This window comes from Denticeps clupeoides, chromosome 12, assembly GCF_900700375.1.
Source record: "Denticeps clupeoides chromosome 12, fDenClu1.1, whole genome shotgun sequence".
In the NCBI taxonomy this organism is placed as follows: domain Eukaryota; kingdom Metazoa; phylum Chordata; class Actinopteri; order Clupeiformes; family Denticipitidae; genus Denticeps; species Denticeps clupeoides.
In genome coordinates this window covers 8,501,292-8,518,826 of record NC_041718.1, presented here as the reverse complement: position 1 = coordinate 8,518,826, position 17,535 = coordinate 8,501,292, and the positions used below count along the sequence as shown (strand labels likewise).

At 45.1% G+C, this 17,535-nt stretch overlaps 1 protein-coding gene across 1 annotated transcript; it reads left to right on the top strand.

The window, feature by feature from the left end:
* The first annotated feature begins 542 nt into the window (after nucleotides 1-542).
* On the top strand, nucleotides 543-5,737 carry tgm5l (transglutaminase 5, like). The gene is made up of 14 exons (XM_028998303.1): nucleotides 543-945; nucleotides 1,171-1,350; nucleotides 1,473-1,733; nucleotides 1,828-1,946; nucleotides 2,129-2,257; nucleotides 2,345-2,522; nucleotides 2,618-2,753; nucleotides 2,833-2,936; nucleotides 3,050-3,289; nucleotides 3,662-3,691; nucleotides 3,800-4,009; nucleotides 4,160-4,308; nucleotides 4,392-4,528; nucleotides 5,343-5,737. Exons 1-14 carry the CDS (start codon nucleotides 939-941, stop codon nucleotides 5,494-5,496), a joined length of 2,034 nt encoding a protein of 677 aa, XP_028854136.1. The 5' UTR covers nucleotides 543-938; the 3' UTR covers nucleotides 5,497-5,737.
* The last annotated feature ends 11,798 nt before the right edge of the window (nucleotides 5,738-17,535 follow it).

The window sequence follows — 17,535 nt, the reverse complement described above, 5'->3', positions numbered from 1 at the left end:
TACTCATTTCTAGTAATTTAATTTGAGATCTAGACATTTACAAACATATGACCAATACAGCAAATTAATGGAAACGCCTACACAAAATGAGTAGATTATCACTTTACTGTTTTTAACAATCTTTAATAAACATGTATTTGGCCTGTTCCAAACACAAAACACATCATCATCACCCCACTGGATCAAGAGCGTCATTTTCACTGAAGCTTTCCATTACTGCGATATTATGTCACTAAAGTCTGATTTACAGTGAAGTCATGATGATATTATTCATACTAGTGTCAGTGTCGGGGCTCTGCATTTCTGTGGCGCAATGCAGGCTCACTCAAGTCATATCAAATACTCACTCAGCTCTATGCTGTCGGTGCTGGCTCGCTTTTCCATCTAAGCAGCAAACCTCGTCATGTTCTGTTCTATTATTAAATCATGGTCAAGGACTGAACATTTTGCCCATTTCTTTTTATTAGTTGGTTGAAGGTTTTTTTTTAGAATGGAAAGCGTGTTTTTTTTTTTTTTATCAGCACCATTTAAGCACAGCACTGAATTGAATGTCTCTCTGAAATCTGAACCTGCTGACTATTTGTCAAAAGAACGTTAAGGGAACCTGTGCTATGAGCGAAAAGGAACTTGGTTACCCTGAAAACAGTTAACAGCGCCTGTACCTTTTCTCATCAATTTTAAAGTTACAGCGATAGTAAAAAAAACCATTGCACACCTGCTTTTGTGCTCTTTAGCTTTGTGGGGAGTTGGGACACCATCCTATCCCATCAAGAAAGAAAAAAAGTGCTCAGGGGCTGCTGAAACCGGATGGTCGAGATTTTTTTACACGATAATGACACACATCGGCAGGGTACAAAGTGTTTATATAAGGAGAGAAAGTCACAGTAACCAGTTGTGTCACAGTGAGAGAATTGGAAAGCCTACCAACGGACCAGCAAATGGAAGGTAAGAATATCTTCTCTCTTAGACACTCTTTATACTTCATATTTATATAGTAAATTCTCTGTCTTTTTTTTATGTTTCAGTGGTTTTTGATTTTCAAATCTGAGTAGTTTAAGCCTGACTCCTGTGCTGTCAGAAATGCACCATTGTTTTTTAAAGTCCATAAATATGTCAATATAACTGCCAATATCATATAGATCTTACGTCCTCTGGTGTCGCTGTGTGCAGATCTGAAGGTTCAGTATGTTAACCTGGAGCACAAACAAAATCAGGAGACCCACGGCACCCAAGGACTCAGTGCCAGGAACCTGGTGGTGAGAAGAGGCCAGCCATTCAAAATCAGCCTGCTGCTATGGGGACGAAAGTTCGTTCCACAAAAAGACGCCCTGGTGATGAAAGCGGTGTTGAGTAAGACATTAGCATCTCATTCTGCACCAGCATTATACATTTAGAACTATTTTGAATTTAGCCCAAAAGGATGTTATCTGAAGAGCAGATACTCACCAGCGTGGTATTCCTTGTCCTTGCAGGTGACCCCTCAGGCACTGGTGGTCTGCACATCGAGATGCCTGTCACTTACTCAGGACACCCATCACAGCCCAGCTGGATGGCTTATATTCAGCCTGACGGCCTGGCTCCCACAGGCACCCAGTCGCTGTCCATCTACGTCTGCACCTCACCTACCGCCACCGTGGGGGTCTACCAGCTCCATCTGAACCTGCTCACCCTCTCTGGACAGAGGTCTGTCAGCATTGGCCAATTCCTCCTCGTGTGCAACCCCTGGTGCCCCGGTGAGTCCGGCTTCCTCAACATGAATGAATAAATGATTAAGCCTGCTGGTATGTCTAAATAAAGGGGAGATGTGTGTGGGCTGTGTGTTTGCAGCTGATTCAGTGTATGTACCACACGAGAAGCTGAGGGACGAGTATGTGAAGAATGACTTTGGAATTTTGTACATGGGCACGCCTAGCAACATCACCTTCAGGCCATGGTCTTTCGACCAGGTGAGTCAGCCCCTCTCAGACTGATGAGGAATATGGTGATCGTGTCACATTTGGAAAAAAATGATCTGGGTGATGATGACACTGCCAACAATATTGATGATATTGATCAATTATTATTGTAGACTTTTTATGATTTTAGTGATTTTTATTCATATAGTCAAATGTATCCGTTGTGTTTACAGTATGAGCCAGACGTCCTTGAGACATGCATGAAGCTTCTTCAGGTGAGCCCACTGCACCGTGCCAACTGGAAGAAGGATTATCGTCTCCGTGCCGACCCAGTTTACATCAGCCGAGTCGTGTCTGCCATGGTGAGTTCCACCTTCATACACACACACACACACACACACACACAAAATTGTTTTTTGGCTGGAATACAACTACTTCTGTTACATTAGATTAACTGTGAAGATGACAAAGGAGTCCTAATGGGAAAATGGACAGACAACTTCAATGGGGGCATCAACCCTAACCAGTGGACAGGGAGCGGCGAGATCTTGAGGCTGTGGGCCAAATCGGGGTTTCAGCCGGTTAAATACGGCCAATGCTGGGTGTTTGCTGCAGTCATGTGCACGGGTGTGTAATGTTGTCACTGTTGATCCGAAATTAGGAAATAAAATATCCTCATATCTGACCGTCGGAATTTACCTCTCATTACGTGCTATTTGTAGTCATGAGGGCTCTGGGTGTCCCTTGCCGTGTTGTGACCAACTTCAACTCAGCCCATGATACTAACGCCAACCTGATTATTGAAGAGTATTATTCTGAAAAAGGAGAGAAACTCCATCAAAGTTCTGACAGTATCTGGTGAGTTTTGCCGCGGTTTCATATATGACAGTTTAGTTCACAGATTTTGATGTGAAGGTCTGCATGTTTCCCATTCTAGGAATTTCCATGTGTGGGTGGAGTGCTGGATGAAACGTCCAGATTTGGCCGTCGGATTTGATGGGTGGCAAGTACTCGATCCCACTCCCCAGGAAAGGAGTGAAGGTCAGAGGTCACCGTTTTGTACTCTTTAGTAGTGCAGTCCAGCTTTGCTTGAGGGTCATGTTACATGTTTCCTGAAATGTGTTTTAGACTAAACAATTTTGGCTTTTTTTTAGGAGTGTTCTGCTGTGGTCCAGCCCCTGTGAAAGCGATAAGAGAATGTTGCTTTAGCATGTTCTACGACATTCCCTTTGTGTATGCTGAGGTGAATGCAGAAGTTCACACTTTCATTGTGAAAGATCACCAGCTTCACCGGAGCAAAGTTGAAAAAGATAGAGTGGGTTCTCTCATCTGCACCAAGGGACTGGGCTCCTGCATGTACCAAAACATCACAGCAGAGTACAAATCCAACAAAGGTAAGGCTTATAGGTCTTAGGGACATTATAAAAGTCATTATTGGTTAGCGCTTTATTTTTTTAGACACTAATATATTGCATTTAGCATGGACTCAAATTAAGTACATTTTCATTCAGTTTGAATTTGTGGTTAGCAGAACAAAGTAGTCTGGAATCATAGCTATTGGAGACCACAAGAGGGCAATACAAACAATCGAAAAAATGATCAAGTAAATTTAGCATAGATAAGGCATCATTATCAAGCTCAATAACGAAATTATCTTCCCTTTTAATATAACGGAAATAGTATTTTTATTTTGATGTTTAATTACTGTATTCTTTATTATAGACAAGTTGTTATTTGGTGGATTAATGTTGTCTTTGTTTGCATAGCTTGTATGTCACCTGGCTCCAACATCAGGAGTAAGTTTTTTTTCTCTCAACATTTTTCTCCAAATAGTCATTGAATTCAGTTGCTGGGTGTGATAACTGATTAAGGCTTTTCCTTTTCTTCCATTACATGCATCTTAGAATTCAGTGAGGGCCTGTCTGTGTCTCTGAAAATCCACACAAGTCCGGTGGCTGGAGAAAGCATCACCTTCACCATCACTGTCACCAACCAGGACAGCTGCATGAAAACGCTGAAAGAACACGTCAATGCCCAGGCAAAGCAGTATCACTCCAGCCCGATGCACACCATCTGGGACGAGCACAGAATCGTTACGATTGCCCCTTGCCAAAGTACATCTGCCTTTTATTATAGAGATTTCCTTAGGATCGTCCTCTCTTATAACTATTATAATAAATGAATAAGGGAATATAGCAGATTGTGATTGTAGAGGCAAGTCTTTGAACGACTTTTTAACGACTGGTCCTTTTGAACCTCCTCAGCTGTGGAGATCCCCCACAGTATTCCTCGTCAGGCCTTGTTGTGTGAGGATCTCATAAACCTGGCTGTGGTCGTGGAGGATGCAGCCACACAGAAGCGAGTTCTGGCCTGTGAGGAATTCAGCATCAGCCGTCCGACAGTCTCCATAAGGGTACGGTGGGCAGAGGGGGAAAGGAAGCTGTATAATACATGTTTTAAAAAAATGCCTTCATATGATGCGATCATGCTCTTCAGGTCCAAAATGAAAACGATGTCGCGATAAATCAGGAAGGGTATGTCACGGTGTCGTTCCGGAACCCCTTCCCCGAGCCCGTGAGCGGCGAGCTCACCATCACAGCCTCAGGACTCCTGGAAAACAAGGTTCAGGCGCGGTAAGGATTCTCATGCTCTGTGTGTGTTCGAAAACCATGAAAGGCATCGAGCTATCTGTCATTCTTCTGATTCAGATCTGATTCAGTCGGGGAGGGGTGCTGAGATGGACGCTCTTCACCTACTGTGGAATGCTCTTGCCGTGCAAGTGAACCTGTAAACAGGCACCGCGCGCATTTCCATAATTAGAGCATGGTGCAACATTTGGAAATGTTGTCGAACATAAGAACTGTGCAGATAGTAGATAACTAGACATAAACATCCCCGGGTGCCAGACAGAATGCGCCTTTACTGCATTTTTATTGTCGTTTGACTGGACTGGAAGAATGCCCTCTGATTGGCGCTGATAACAGACAACATGCAGGAATGCAAAATTTACTGTCAATACATTTCGTCTAGTTGAACGATGCGCGTTCCGCATGGTGGCGAGGCAGCCTCATGCCTCCAGGGTTGGGAGTTTGAATCCCGGCTCGGACATTGGGATGGGCTCTGGCTGCCACGACCCTACTTAGGAAGAAGCGGCTATGGACTGTGAATGAGGTGTAATGATGTCTAACCTCCTGGGGTGTGGGGGTGGCCTACCGCTTAAGGAAGCAGCCCCGTAATCAGAAGGTTTCCGGTTTGAATCCCGAACCGCCAAGATGCCACTGAGCAAAGCACCGTCCCTACACACTGCTCCCCGGGCGCCTGTCATGGCTGCCCACTGCTCACCAAGGGTGATGGTTAAAAGCAGAGGACACATTTCGTTGCGTCACCATGTGCTGTGCTGCTGTGTTTCACAATCACTTCACTTTCACATTTATTTTTTGGCAACAGGGTCCTACTGCTACAGCCTGGAGCAGCCGTGGAGAGAAAAATTACCTTCACTGCCACCACGCCAGGGATCAAGACGCTCCACGCTGTCCTGGTGCTAAAGAACTGTCCTGCTGTGATACGTGGCTTCAAAAATTTTAGAGTTAATGGTGTCTAGAGCCTTATTGCCCTAAAGTTCTGCTACTCAATGTCCATAAATCTAAATGCGTTTTTTGTAAAAACTTCTGTACTTATTTAACTGAAACCTTGAAAAACTTGAATGAAGAGACATTACCTGTATGGATTCATATATTTGTGCTTTTTATATGTATTCCTATTATTTATTATTTATTCATTATCATAGTTATTAACTATTGATATTATTGCATTATGCTGCATATATTTATTGGAATGCTTTACTGTACATAGGTATATATTGAAGATACCACATTTCTATCTGAAATAAAAAAATTTCAAAATAAAATTTTAGAGGTGTTTCAGAACCATTTTTTTAACTAATATATCACAGAATTAGTTGAATTGTTTAAAGTTTAGGCTATGAAGATCATGTGATGATGATAGCGTCACAGAGGAAAAAGTAACAGAACTGTATTAAGATTGTGAAGGTTATTATAAATTATTTCCAACTAGCTGACTATTTCACCATTCTTTCTCATATTTGAGTCAGGACTGTGAAAGTTGGTCCTGAGGATTGAGCCCTCAGGCAGATCCAGTCCAGCCCGTAGCTGCATTCCCGCTGGAGGCAGTATAATTTTTTCCAATGTTTTTGCCCTTTGTAAAGAAATTGAAGAGTAGAATATCAAGTAAACATGCAAATCACATACAAGCATTCTGAGACACCAAGTCTTGTCAGCACCTCATGCTGGATGACAGGACAGGTTCGCCTTGGGCTTTATCGTTTCTTTAGAGTGTAATCAGTTAAATCGTCGCATTCACATGTTCCTTCACACAATCCCACAATTAATGAAAACAACATGTTGGCTGAGAAATTTCGATTTGAATCAGAAAAGATGTCTTTGTCATTCCTTGCACATGTTATTCCCTGTTGGCCACCAGGGGGCAATGTGGTTCTTAGGCCTTTAGCTCTCTGAGCATATTTCAGAGTTCATGGTGAGTTTACCTCATTCATTCCGTCTGAACATTTTAACAAACACTTCAAAGGTGCATCAGATGAGCGAGTCAACTTTAAGCAAGTGCTGACAAGCTCAATCGGCTTGTAAAAAAACGCCAGTCCTTTTTTTTTTTTTTTTTTTTTTTACCTTTGATGATGTAGACAGATGTTGGAGGAGAGTCTTTGAGGAGAGGAGAGGAGTATTTACAGTGTCTTGGAGACGGCACACCCACAAACACCTCCTATGCATTTGATCAATGTTCACTGTGCAGATTAATTAATTTTATTTCCCAAGAAGGGAACCATTGTGGGTTATGGCAATCTTGGCCATAACAGTAATTCATAACAATATTTTGCTGCTGGTATTAATAATAATGGCCTACATTACATGCTATAATCAGAAATGATAACATGTGGCATATTGAAGTAGACAAAGATAAAAGGTCGTGGTCATGTGTTGGTGGTTGGTTTTATGGCTTTACACAGGCTAGCATATTTTACAGCTGATCTTAGTAGCACAAGAGACCTCAGGGCTGTCGTTCCATCATGGCTGCCTCACTGCTGAGGCTCCGGTGGTCCTTTATGATACTGACCAAATGACAGCCTCCGGCTAATCCTGTTAGCCAGGCATGAAATATTGAATACTCGAGGGATAATTTCAGCGCTAGACAACGAGGAATCAAGAATCCATTTCCAGCTACATTAGGGGAGATGAATGTGCTGTTTGCACAGTCCATAAGAAAGCCGCTTGTGAGGTAGATAATCAAAGTATCAAGGTTTCCACTCTTAAAGTGCCCCGCCGGTTCTAGTTCAGTGCTCTCGGGCATATTCAACCCACAGCATCGTCCTCCCGAGTCACAGAGCCCGGCGCTGCGTGATGAACCCCAAAGGCTGCAGTGAAGGCGAGACGCGTCCCTCTCCGAGGATAGATGAGCAGCCGGCTGCATTAGAGGCGAACCGGATCGATCGGCGGTAATGGAGGGCTAATGAGTGTGGAACGGCTCAATGGAGGAGTGTGCCTTCTCCATTCCCTCCACAAAGTTTTCCAGACAGAGAGAAAGACGGGCCGGACATCATGTAATCCTTTCGATGGGAACGCCACAGACCTTTGCACGCAGCAACTGGGACGATTCTGCCGCATTCACGCATGTGAGGCTGAGGGCTGGTGTGGAAGTGTGGGCGTGAGCCTATCGGCATCCTCTGAGACGGGGATCTCGGAGGGCACGGGCGTGCTTGTGTGCCTTCGTTAAAACTATTCTCCGGTGACACATTGTGCTGTGATGTGCAGCCAGCTGGTAGTCGGCATCATGTTCCGAACGCGGAGCGTGCAGAATGCATACTAAACAGCAGGGGAGCCTTGCGCTCTCGCCGTGCAGACTAGCCCAGCCGATCATTAATTATTAACACACATTTTCTCTTCCCTCGCTTCATTTATGCTGAGTTATTGAAGAGAGGCAGAGGGAGGAATAAGAGAGGAGGAGGAGGAGGAGGAGAGAGAGATGAGGGAGATACATTTGGCAGGGCTTTTCTGTTGGCTGGGATGCAGCGTTGGTGGTGTTATGAAGTACACAACTGTTCACTGCTCCGTCTTACTACGACAGGCAATTATCACTGCTCAGATGACTGAAAAAAAAAAAAAAAAAACTGCCATTTGTGTCTGAATACATTTGCGGCGGGTGCAAGTTAGTCAACTTTGAAATTCTAGATCTGCCGCTGGCAGGTTATCTGATATTCCTGCACTCCGCTGCCTTATGTTGTATCTGTTCACCATTTACTTAGTTTCGACCGAGTGATAACATGATGATTACTGTGAAATATCTGACACTATCGACAGAACTCATGATAGAACTCATGTTTCTGTGACTCTATACCTGAGTGTGGCTAATATAGAGTTACCGCCATTTTGGATTTTCTAAAATCCACACAGGCTCAGAAATATACACACAGGCTTTAAATCATCATCATGGTTAACCCATGCTCCTGGTTTGCATCAGAGGACTTGAGCCCATCTAACCTTTCCATAGACAGGTCACATGGTATTGTTCATGTACTACAGAGGACCAGAAAAAGGCCAATTCGAGAACCACAATGTTCCCCAACAGTGCATGGTATGAACCAGAAGGCTGCTTTAGAAATGACAGCACAGCTGTGTGGCGTGACCACATACTCCCTCAAGGCCAGAGTGGAGCCATGGCCTTGACCAGCCAGTAATAATGTCATTGTCTAAAGACTGGCTTTCTCAGCTTCGTACAACTGAAGTAAACAAACACCTGCAGTCAGTGAAAAGCCAGTGTCCATGACAAATGCTCCCCTAAGGCCCTGAAAGAACATTGATGCCATATCATTGATTGCAGTAACATCATGGACCACCACCTGAAACATAGATGTCTATAACACTTGGTGCGTGCTATCTGAGCACATCAGAACTAGGACAAAACCGACTAATTGTTGTCTCACCAGACAATGCTCAAATCTGTTCTATGCTAGTAGTTGATCAAGACACCTATAAACCAGCTGCCAGATCATGGACTGGTCTTAGATAGGTTGTGCTCAGAGCAACGTTTTCTGTTCAACACAGGGATGATGCTGCATGGATGATTTTTTTGAATGCCTGATGGGATGTCATTCTGAATAAGACTGCCATGAGGCATTAGGGCCACCATCACACAATGGATTTCCAAACTGCACTCCATATGAGTTGGCCCTTATGCCTTCACTCTGCGGTTCAGCTCACCCCAAACCATCTCAATTGGGTTCAGGTCTGGTGACTGTGGAGGCCAGGTCTCTGCTTTTTGTTAAGTATGTAACTCCACATGTGTTCATTGATAGTGTTGATGTCTTCAGTGAGAATCTACCATATATACCCTCTTTATCATTCAGCTGTATTACATTTATAATTACAATGACGAAATGGAGGTCTGGACCCGTAGATGGGTACAAGGTTTAATCCTTTGGCATTTTGGCAGGTGATGACCCTGCACCAGTTTTCTCTGTGTGATTCAATGGCAAAAGAAAAAATGAAAAATAGTTCATCCCACTTTTTGTTTTAAGGACAAGTAAAGTATGAGAGAATTATGTTTGACCTATATTTGTTTGACCTATTAAATGCAATCATTGAGGGTTTTAATTTTTAATTCAGATGAAACTTATTCTGTCAGAACAAAGATAAAGTGATTCAGATGATAAATCTATGAATGGAATAAACTGGGAAATCTTGCAAATTTGGCCTTTTGGCCATTTTACCCGCTGTTTTTGTCTTTCCACCTCTCACTTGTCTGCACCCTCTATTGCTCTTGCCCCTTGACTCCTCATTTTCTTCTCATCTCTGTCACTGACTCACCCCAACCCCTGGCTACGTCGCCTGTCCGACCACAATTGCAGGCCATGCCACTGTTACACCCCATCCCCCTTCCCAGACCCCTCTCTCATCAAACGACAGTCCATCTCATGATCTGTAGGCTAGCTGTGATGTGGTCTGAAACGCATTTCCTGCATGGTTTTTAATTGGCTTAAATGATATGAAATGACAGCGATATGTATTTAAGGAAAGCAAACTCATCGCCACTGAAAGGGATCTCAGAAATGTGCATTCAGTGTCTTCTTTGTGACATGAAAATGTAACTCTGTTATGTGTAAACAACGCTATCTGGCTTGCAAAAAAATGAATGTCAGTTCTGCTCTCTTCTGTGTACCTCTTATGCAGAAATCTTCAATGATCATTTCTAGGATAACTTTTCACATTTTATTATACTTGCCAATACTCCCAGATGCTCTTTAAAAAATTAATTATTATAAACCAAGCACATTCAGGCACTGTTTGTGCAATCTATGAGTCTGAATACACTGTCAAGCGGTCATATTTTATGTCAGAAAGGCATGGCCATTATTATTATTATCTCTGCAAATATTATGTTTCTAATCCAAGCTAATAATCAAATGAATTCCTAGAATAGGAGAACCTTAACTTCAAATTTATTTTAGAAATCAATACATATATATTAATACTATCACATCCGAGTGTCGCAGAAGGTTGACACTTAGCACAAGATCAGTCTCAGTTACCACATTAATGCAGCAGCCCTGTTCTGCTCCCATGTTCTGCTCCTGCACCCAGCACCCAGCAGTGACAAATACATGCATTATCACATTGTGTGGGGCAGAGGTGGCCTAGCGGTTAAGGAAGCGGCCCTGTAATCAGAAGGTTGCCGGTTCGAATCCCGATCTGCCAAGGTATGACTGAGGTGCCACTGCAGCACCGTCCCCCCACACTGCTCCCCGGGCACCTGTCATGGCTGCCCACTGCTCACCAAGGGTGATAGTTAAAAGCAGAGTATACATTTTGTTGTGACACCATGTGCTGTGCTGCAGTGTATGACAATAACTTCACTTCACTTTTAAATCTTTAAATAAAATTCTAGTTGGAAATAATTTATAAAAAATCTTCTGATCCTCAAGAGCAAATTTTGTGCTGTGCATACTGCACCAAAATATACTCTAGTACCTCAGTATGATGCTTGAATAGTAAATAACAACTTTTATAGTTTGAAGGAGATTCAGTGGCTTCATTTATAATCAATTGTTTTCCTAAACCTCATACAATAAATAATCCCTCTGGGTTTGTTAACGGTTCAGCATAGTTCAGTTTACTGGAACGGTGCTGTGCTGTTCTGGTTTATTTGCGTGACAAGAGTTTTCGACGTGTCTTTCGCCCAGAGACAACGTGCTGTCGAATTTTGCAACTTCAGTGTGAAAACAAGTTTTTTTCACCACCTCTGGGTAATTCTTGTGCCTGTGCTTGTCGGAGGGTGTGTGTTTATGCTTGTGTGCTCATTTGTAGCAGCGTATGTGCGAACATACAGACGTGTGGTAATGAGATATTGATTCGGCTGCTTACATGGGCCTGAGGAAATCCTTGGGTGTGATTGAAAAGACCGACCCTGCCCTTAACCCCGGCCGTCTTCACAATTGATCTACATTACACCCTCCACAAACCCTGGACACCTCAATCGATGGTACCGAGGATGTTCAGCTCTTCCCATGGAGGAAGGAATGCATATAAGTGAAATAATGCTTGTATTTAGTGGCTCATCATAGAACATAATGGCAGCCGCTGATTTCAGAATGAGTGAGAATGAGTTCATGCTTGTGATGGTGATGTTGGGAAGTGGACTTTTACACAGTGCCTCAGCTGTAAATATGTGTGCATGTTGTGTGTGTATATATTTATATACAGTACAGGCCAAAAGTTTGGACACACATGTGTTTGGACACACATGACCATTTACGTTGGTAGATTCTCACTGAAGGCATCAAAACTATGAATGAACACATGTGGAGTTATGTACTTAACAAAAAAAGGTGAAATAACTGAAAACATGTTTTATATTCTAGTTTCTTCAAAATAGCCGCCCTTTGCTCTGATTACTGCTTTGCACACTCTTGGCATTCTCTCGATGAGCTTCAAGAGGTCGTCACCTGAGATGGTTTTCCAACAGTCTTGAAGGAGTTCCCAGAGGTGTTTAACACTTGTTGGCCCCTTTGCCTTCACTCTGCGGTCCAGCTCACCCCAAACCATCTCGACTGGGTTCAGGTCCAGTGACTGTGGAGGCCAGGTCTCCACTTTTTGTTAAGTACAGAACTCCACATGTGTTCATTCATAGTTTTGATGCATTCAGTGAGAATCTACCAATGTAAATGGCCATGAATAAAGAAATAAAGAAAACTCATTGAATGAGAAGGTGTGTCCAAACGTTTGGCCTGTACTGTATATTCTAGCTGTGAGAAGATGCTGTTCCAACAGCTGTCAGGAAGTCAGTGTGAATTTGAGGTTTCCTTCCACCATCCAGAGGCATTCCCAAGTGGTAGTAGCCTAGTGGGTAACACACTCACCTATGAACCAGAAGATCCAGGTTCAAATACCACTTACTACCATTGTGTATAAGGGTGTCTGATAAATGCTGTAAATGTAAAATGTAATGCATGCACACCAGGAGGACAGGTGACTCTAAAAAGTTACTCATAGATGTGAGTATGTGAGTGAATGGAATGTTCACACCATTGGTGTGTCCCCAACCTGCACCCAATGTCCTAGGATGGTCTCCGTCAGCAATAAACATGCTTAGGAATAATTGTGTGATGAACTGTGATAGTGTGTTTCTAGGACAATGTATCATGCTGCCCAAGTAGATGCATCTTAAATTATTACCTGTAGCATTGTAAAGTAAAGTAAAGTGAAGTGATTGTCACATGTGATACACAGCAGCACAGCACACGGTGCACACAGTGAAATTTGTCCTCTGCATTTAACCCATCACCCTGAGTGAGCAGTGGGCAGCCATGACCAGCGCCCGGGGAGCAGTGTGTGGGGACGGTGCTTTGCTCAGTGGCACCTCAGTGGCACCTTGGCGGCTCGGGATTCGAACCGGCAACCTTCTGATTACGGGGTCGCTTCCTTAACCGCTAGGCCACCACTGCCCCTGCCCACATTAAAGGCAATGACGAAGCGGTTTGTTTCATTCATTTATTAAAAGTTCATTAAAGACTTTCATATCCCTCCAGACATTGATTTGTGTCCTTTGTCTGGGATGCGTACTTTAAATCAAGCACTTTTTATTCAATCTATATGGCTACAGCCTCAGGCCTATTCTGATTTGCCTCATGACAGTGTACAGTTTTTTTATTTTGTTTTTCAGATTGTAGTCTGTCATTATATATGGACATAAAATGAATCGGATTTGTGCAAATGTGAAGTGTCAGATCAGATATCTTCACGTCATACAACATTAATTTTGTTTAATGTCATACACATTTATGCAGGGACTGCTCTGGCTCCCAAATGTCTTTTTAAATAAAAAAAAGTGAATACAGAAAACCAACCATTCAATAATATCCCATTCATAATTGTAAAGATACTATAAAAATAATTTATTTTAAGTGGATTTCACCACTGAATGTGCAGTGTGTTCTCTCTATGTGTGCTTCCTATGGGTTTTCCTGTTTGTTGTGCATTGGCAAACCTGATTTAACCGTTCTGTGTATCGGTTTGCCACTTGGGTTTGTTTCCTGGGCGATAGGAGAGACTCTAATTCCCCTAAACGTCCTGCAGAAGCTGGAAACAAGTGTGGAGGATTATCACACCTTTGATTTAGCTTGGGTGCGATGTACACTAAATGCCTGCAATTCCCAGACCACAATCAGGTATGTGCATGCTAAGTAGCCTAGCACCTCTCATGTCGCTTTACAACATGTGAGGTTGTGACTGGCAATTAAATCAGCCCCTGTGGGAACAAAGCGCTGATGAACTGCTCAGAGTCGGGCCCTGGCCTTTTTCCTCACGGGTTAATCATCTTTATAAATAGAGTGCCTCGTGGCGTTAAATGAAAAGCTGGGGAGCAGGAGCACACTTGCCACATGTTTGCTTTTGAGCAATCTTTTTGCAAATATTCAGTCGTAGTCTGCCTCAGACGGAAATTCTTGGTCTGCCTCAGTCATTTCATTTACCATTAATGAAGAGAAACACTAAGGCACAGGTGGTTTGTTGCTCGGATTTATGATACTGGGATCTTCAGTTATGCTAATTAATTTGACCTTATTGACCTTGTGGACTGCTCAGCTGGGTTTTGCCAAAATGTTATTCTGATGGCGACAGTGTCTCTGCTACTGCATTCGGAAGGGTTAAGATTAGGATAAAAGGACACAGTGAAGGAGAGAGGAGGAGAGATTGCTTAATGATTCTTCCGGTGTATATAACATGCACCAGCAAGAGCTGAATCTACACTTTCTGGGCCGAAACTCTTCCTTGCGTTGTTTACCTGTAAATGTTGCTAACCTTGAGACCGGAGAGTTTACTTGCTTATGCATTCAGCACTGTTCATTAAACCCCTATCATAGTGACCTCGGCTATGCTAATCATCCTGAGGTCTTCTGGAAAAACGTTAATTCATCTTACGTGTACAATTTACATGCTTCAGGTGTTAGGTGTTTTTGTCAGGTAATGTCAGACGGTGTGTCGCTTAATGGTGTCAGAAAAGTGTGTGTGTGTGTGTGTGTGTAAATGTGTGTTTTAATAATCACTCAGAGGTCAGTCAGTAATGGAAACATGGTTCTGTAAGGGCAACTCTATTAATCTCTTCAGGTTAATGGAAGCCATTTTACACAAGGGGTGTGTCATATGATGATGTTTTAATTGATGTTTTAACAAATTGCAGACTGAAACTTATTTTAAAAAACACAATGACGACACTATTTTTGAACAAGTACTATGCGCTAAGCATCTTATAGTATATTATCTTAAGAAACCCAGTATAAAATTGACACCCTATCATCATCCGGACCGGCAGGGGTTACTCCGGATCCGGAGTTCGTCCCTGATCATATTCACCTGATGTATATTTACATAATTGTATAAAACTATCCTGTTCATGTCTGTTCGCCGTCGGGTCATTGTGCGTGTTCATGTTCCCTTGTCTCGTGTAGTTTGTATTAAGCCCCTGTCGTGTGAAATCGTGCGAATGTGTCCTCCTTCATCGCCATGTCCAGCCCCACCGTGACACACCCGTAACTTCTTCATTCTGTATGATTTAACCCCATGGCCATCAATATGGTACATGTTCAAGCATCACTGAATATGTTATTTTGTTTGATTCACTAATATGTAATTTCTGAGGATGTATTCGATGTGTTGCGGCACGCTTAGTGACATTTCAAAAATAATGAAAGCACCGGGAGCCGCATATATTATTTTAACTTTAGGTAAAATGTCTAAAAAAAACTAGGCTGTCAGAACACTGTTTTTTACTAGCACGAATATGCGTGTAGAAGCCGATGACTATTTGGAATAACAACCTAATAACAACTTAAAGTCAACATATACAAATAATTAAAAAAACAACTGTTTACAGAGAAATGTTAGATTTTGAAATGCAACTACATTGAACAAACTGACCAATGGGGTGGCCAGACGGAGTGGCAGGCTGTCAGGATTGCCTGCAGCTGGGCTCCACACCGGAATCCAATCCTGACGCCCCATAAATGCCGAAAGTTTCCGCCCGTTCGGGGTCGCTGGCATTTTCGTGAACTTCAGTTGGTAACACTGTTTATAATTTGAGTTCTGGCAATCGCCACACGCCTACGGGTTAGTTTTAGTTTATCTGTATTTAAGTTAAATCGTTTTCGGCCACCGCGCCATTGTTTCTTTGTATTTCTTTATTGTTTGTTGTAATAAAACCCCTTCCCAGCATGTCAGACCTCTGCGCTTCCTTCCCCCGTAAGTCCGTAGTCGTGACAGAATGCCAGAGACCCCCCCAAAAGCGCAGAGGTGGAAAGCAGAGGAGAAGAAACGCCGCGAAGGACGCAGCCCGGCGTGGCGAACGCGGACGGCAGGGGAGAGACGCGCCGCCCGTTCTGGTGGAGCGTTTTCTCCCCGAGAAGCCGTGGTACGCGGCGCCGCGTGATGACGTCACCCCCGGGAAACTCCGCGAAACCCGGAAGCGACAACGTCGGCGGGTGAGTGGGCGGAGCGAGGACGTTGGCGTCGGCAGCAGCGAGGAAGTGACGTGAGCAGCAAGCGCAGAAGATGCGACCCCCACGATCTTCGCCATGTCGAGCCAAGAACTCTGCGCTCTGCTGGCAAGGCTCCCCGTGGACTGGGACGACACGGACGACGACGAGAGCACGGGAGACGAGAGTTGGGCTCCGGTGGGAGGACACGGATGACGAAAGTGATGATGACGTGGATTTTCGGTGGGCGGTCGGTGCCGGGATGGCTCCGCCCAGCGTGCGCGTCCGAGATCATCGCGGCGTCCGTGATGACCCATGTGACTTCCGGGGGTACGAGGTTGACACGGACGACGACCAGGATGACGCCGTTTGGGCAGTCGGTGCCGGGATGGCTCCGCCCATCGCGCCCATCCAGGATCGTCACGAGGTCCGTGGAGACCCACGTCCCTCCCAGCAGTGTGAGGAAAGCTGGAGGAAGAGGGCGACGGGAGGTCGCCAGCCAGCAACTGCGCTGCCGGGACTGCCTCGCAGGGAATCCTCCATTCCTGCTCCAGTCGCCGACCCGCCTTCCCTCTGCCCGGACGTTCCCCAGCGAAATGGCAGCGCAGCACCAGCGTCCACACCTGCTGGAGAAGACGTCCATCCCCCTCCACACCACACACCTACCACCATCTCCAGCGACGTGCCCAGCCCCGTGTGGGACAGCCCAATTGTCCCGGGACCCTTCAGTGGGGCAGCAGACACAGACGAGATCACTACCATCCTCACGTGTCTGACTGGATCAGCATGGGGCTGGAGCACAACCCTCTGGCAGCAGGGAGAGACAGATGAGGAGGTCCCGGAGAGCCCAGAGAGGGAGCCAGACGACCCTCTCTTCTGTCTGTCTCTGTCTGTGTGTGTCTGTGTGGCATATGTGTCCGTATGTCACCCCCACTTCCCCTCTTTGTGTCCACCAGATGGCGACCCAGCCGCGGAGCCGAACCCCAGGGAGGAGGTTCCTGACCCGAATGTGCTGGTCCAAGGCGAGGTGGACAAGCCCCAAGGTACCCCTAAGTCCAGCCGGGGGGGGTGCTCCCCCAAAGAATTTTTTGGGGGGGTGCAGTTCGGGTTGGGGACTCCTCCTGAGGGGAGGGGAGGTGGGGAAGCGATGGAGCTGGGTCCTCCGGTAGCCAGTGAGGAGGGCATGGCCAGGCATGGGCCTGCGTCTGCCTCCAGAGGGGTGGAGTGCCATAGAGCCCCCGGGTAGGCATGAGGACCCAGCTGGGACAGGCAGAAAGAGGGCCTGCTTGTCCCAACGGACGCAGAAGGGGCTAGCTGGATGGTCTGGCAATGCCCCCCCCTTTGCACCAGGGCCGTGCAGCGAGAGGGGCTGCATAGTCCCAGAAGGCACCAGCCTGGGGTGCCTGGAACAGTCGCCGGAGGCTCTGGGACAATCTCCCTGCGCGGTGCAGGGGGTGACACAAGAGGTGTCAGAGGGGACATGTGGAGACAGGGCCCACACGTACCCAGATGGATCGGCCCTGATTATTGTGTGCAGGTACGGGAGTCCGGGGCCGCCATGCGGGACCACGCCGGGGAGCCAGGCCG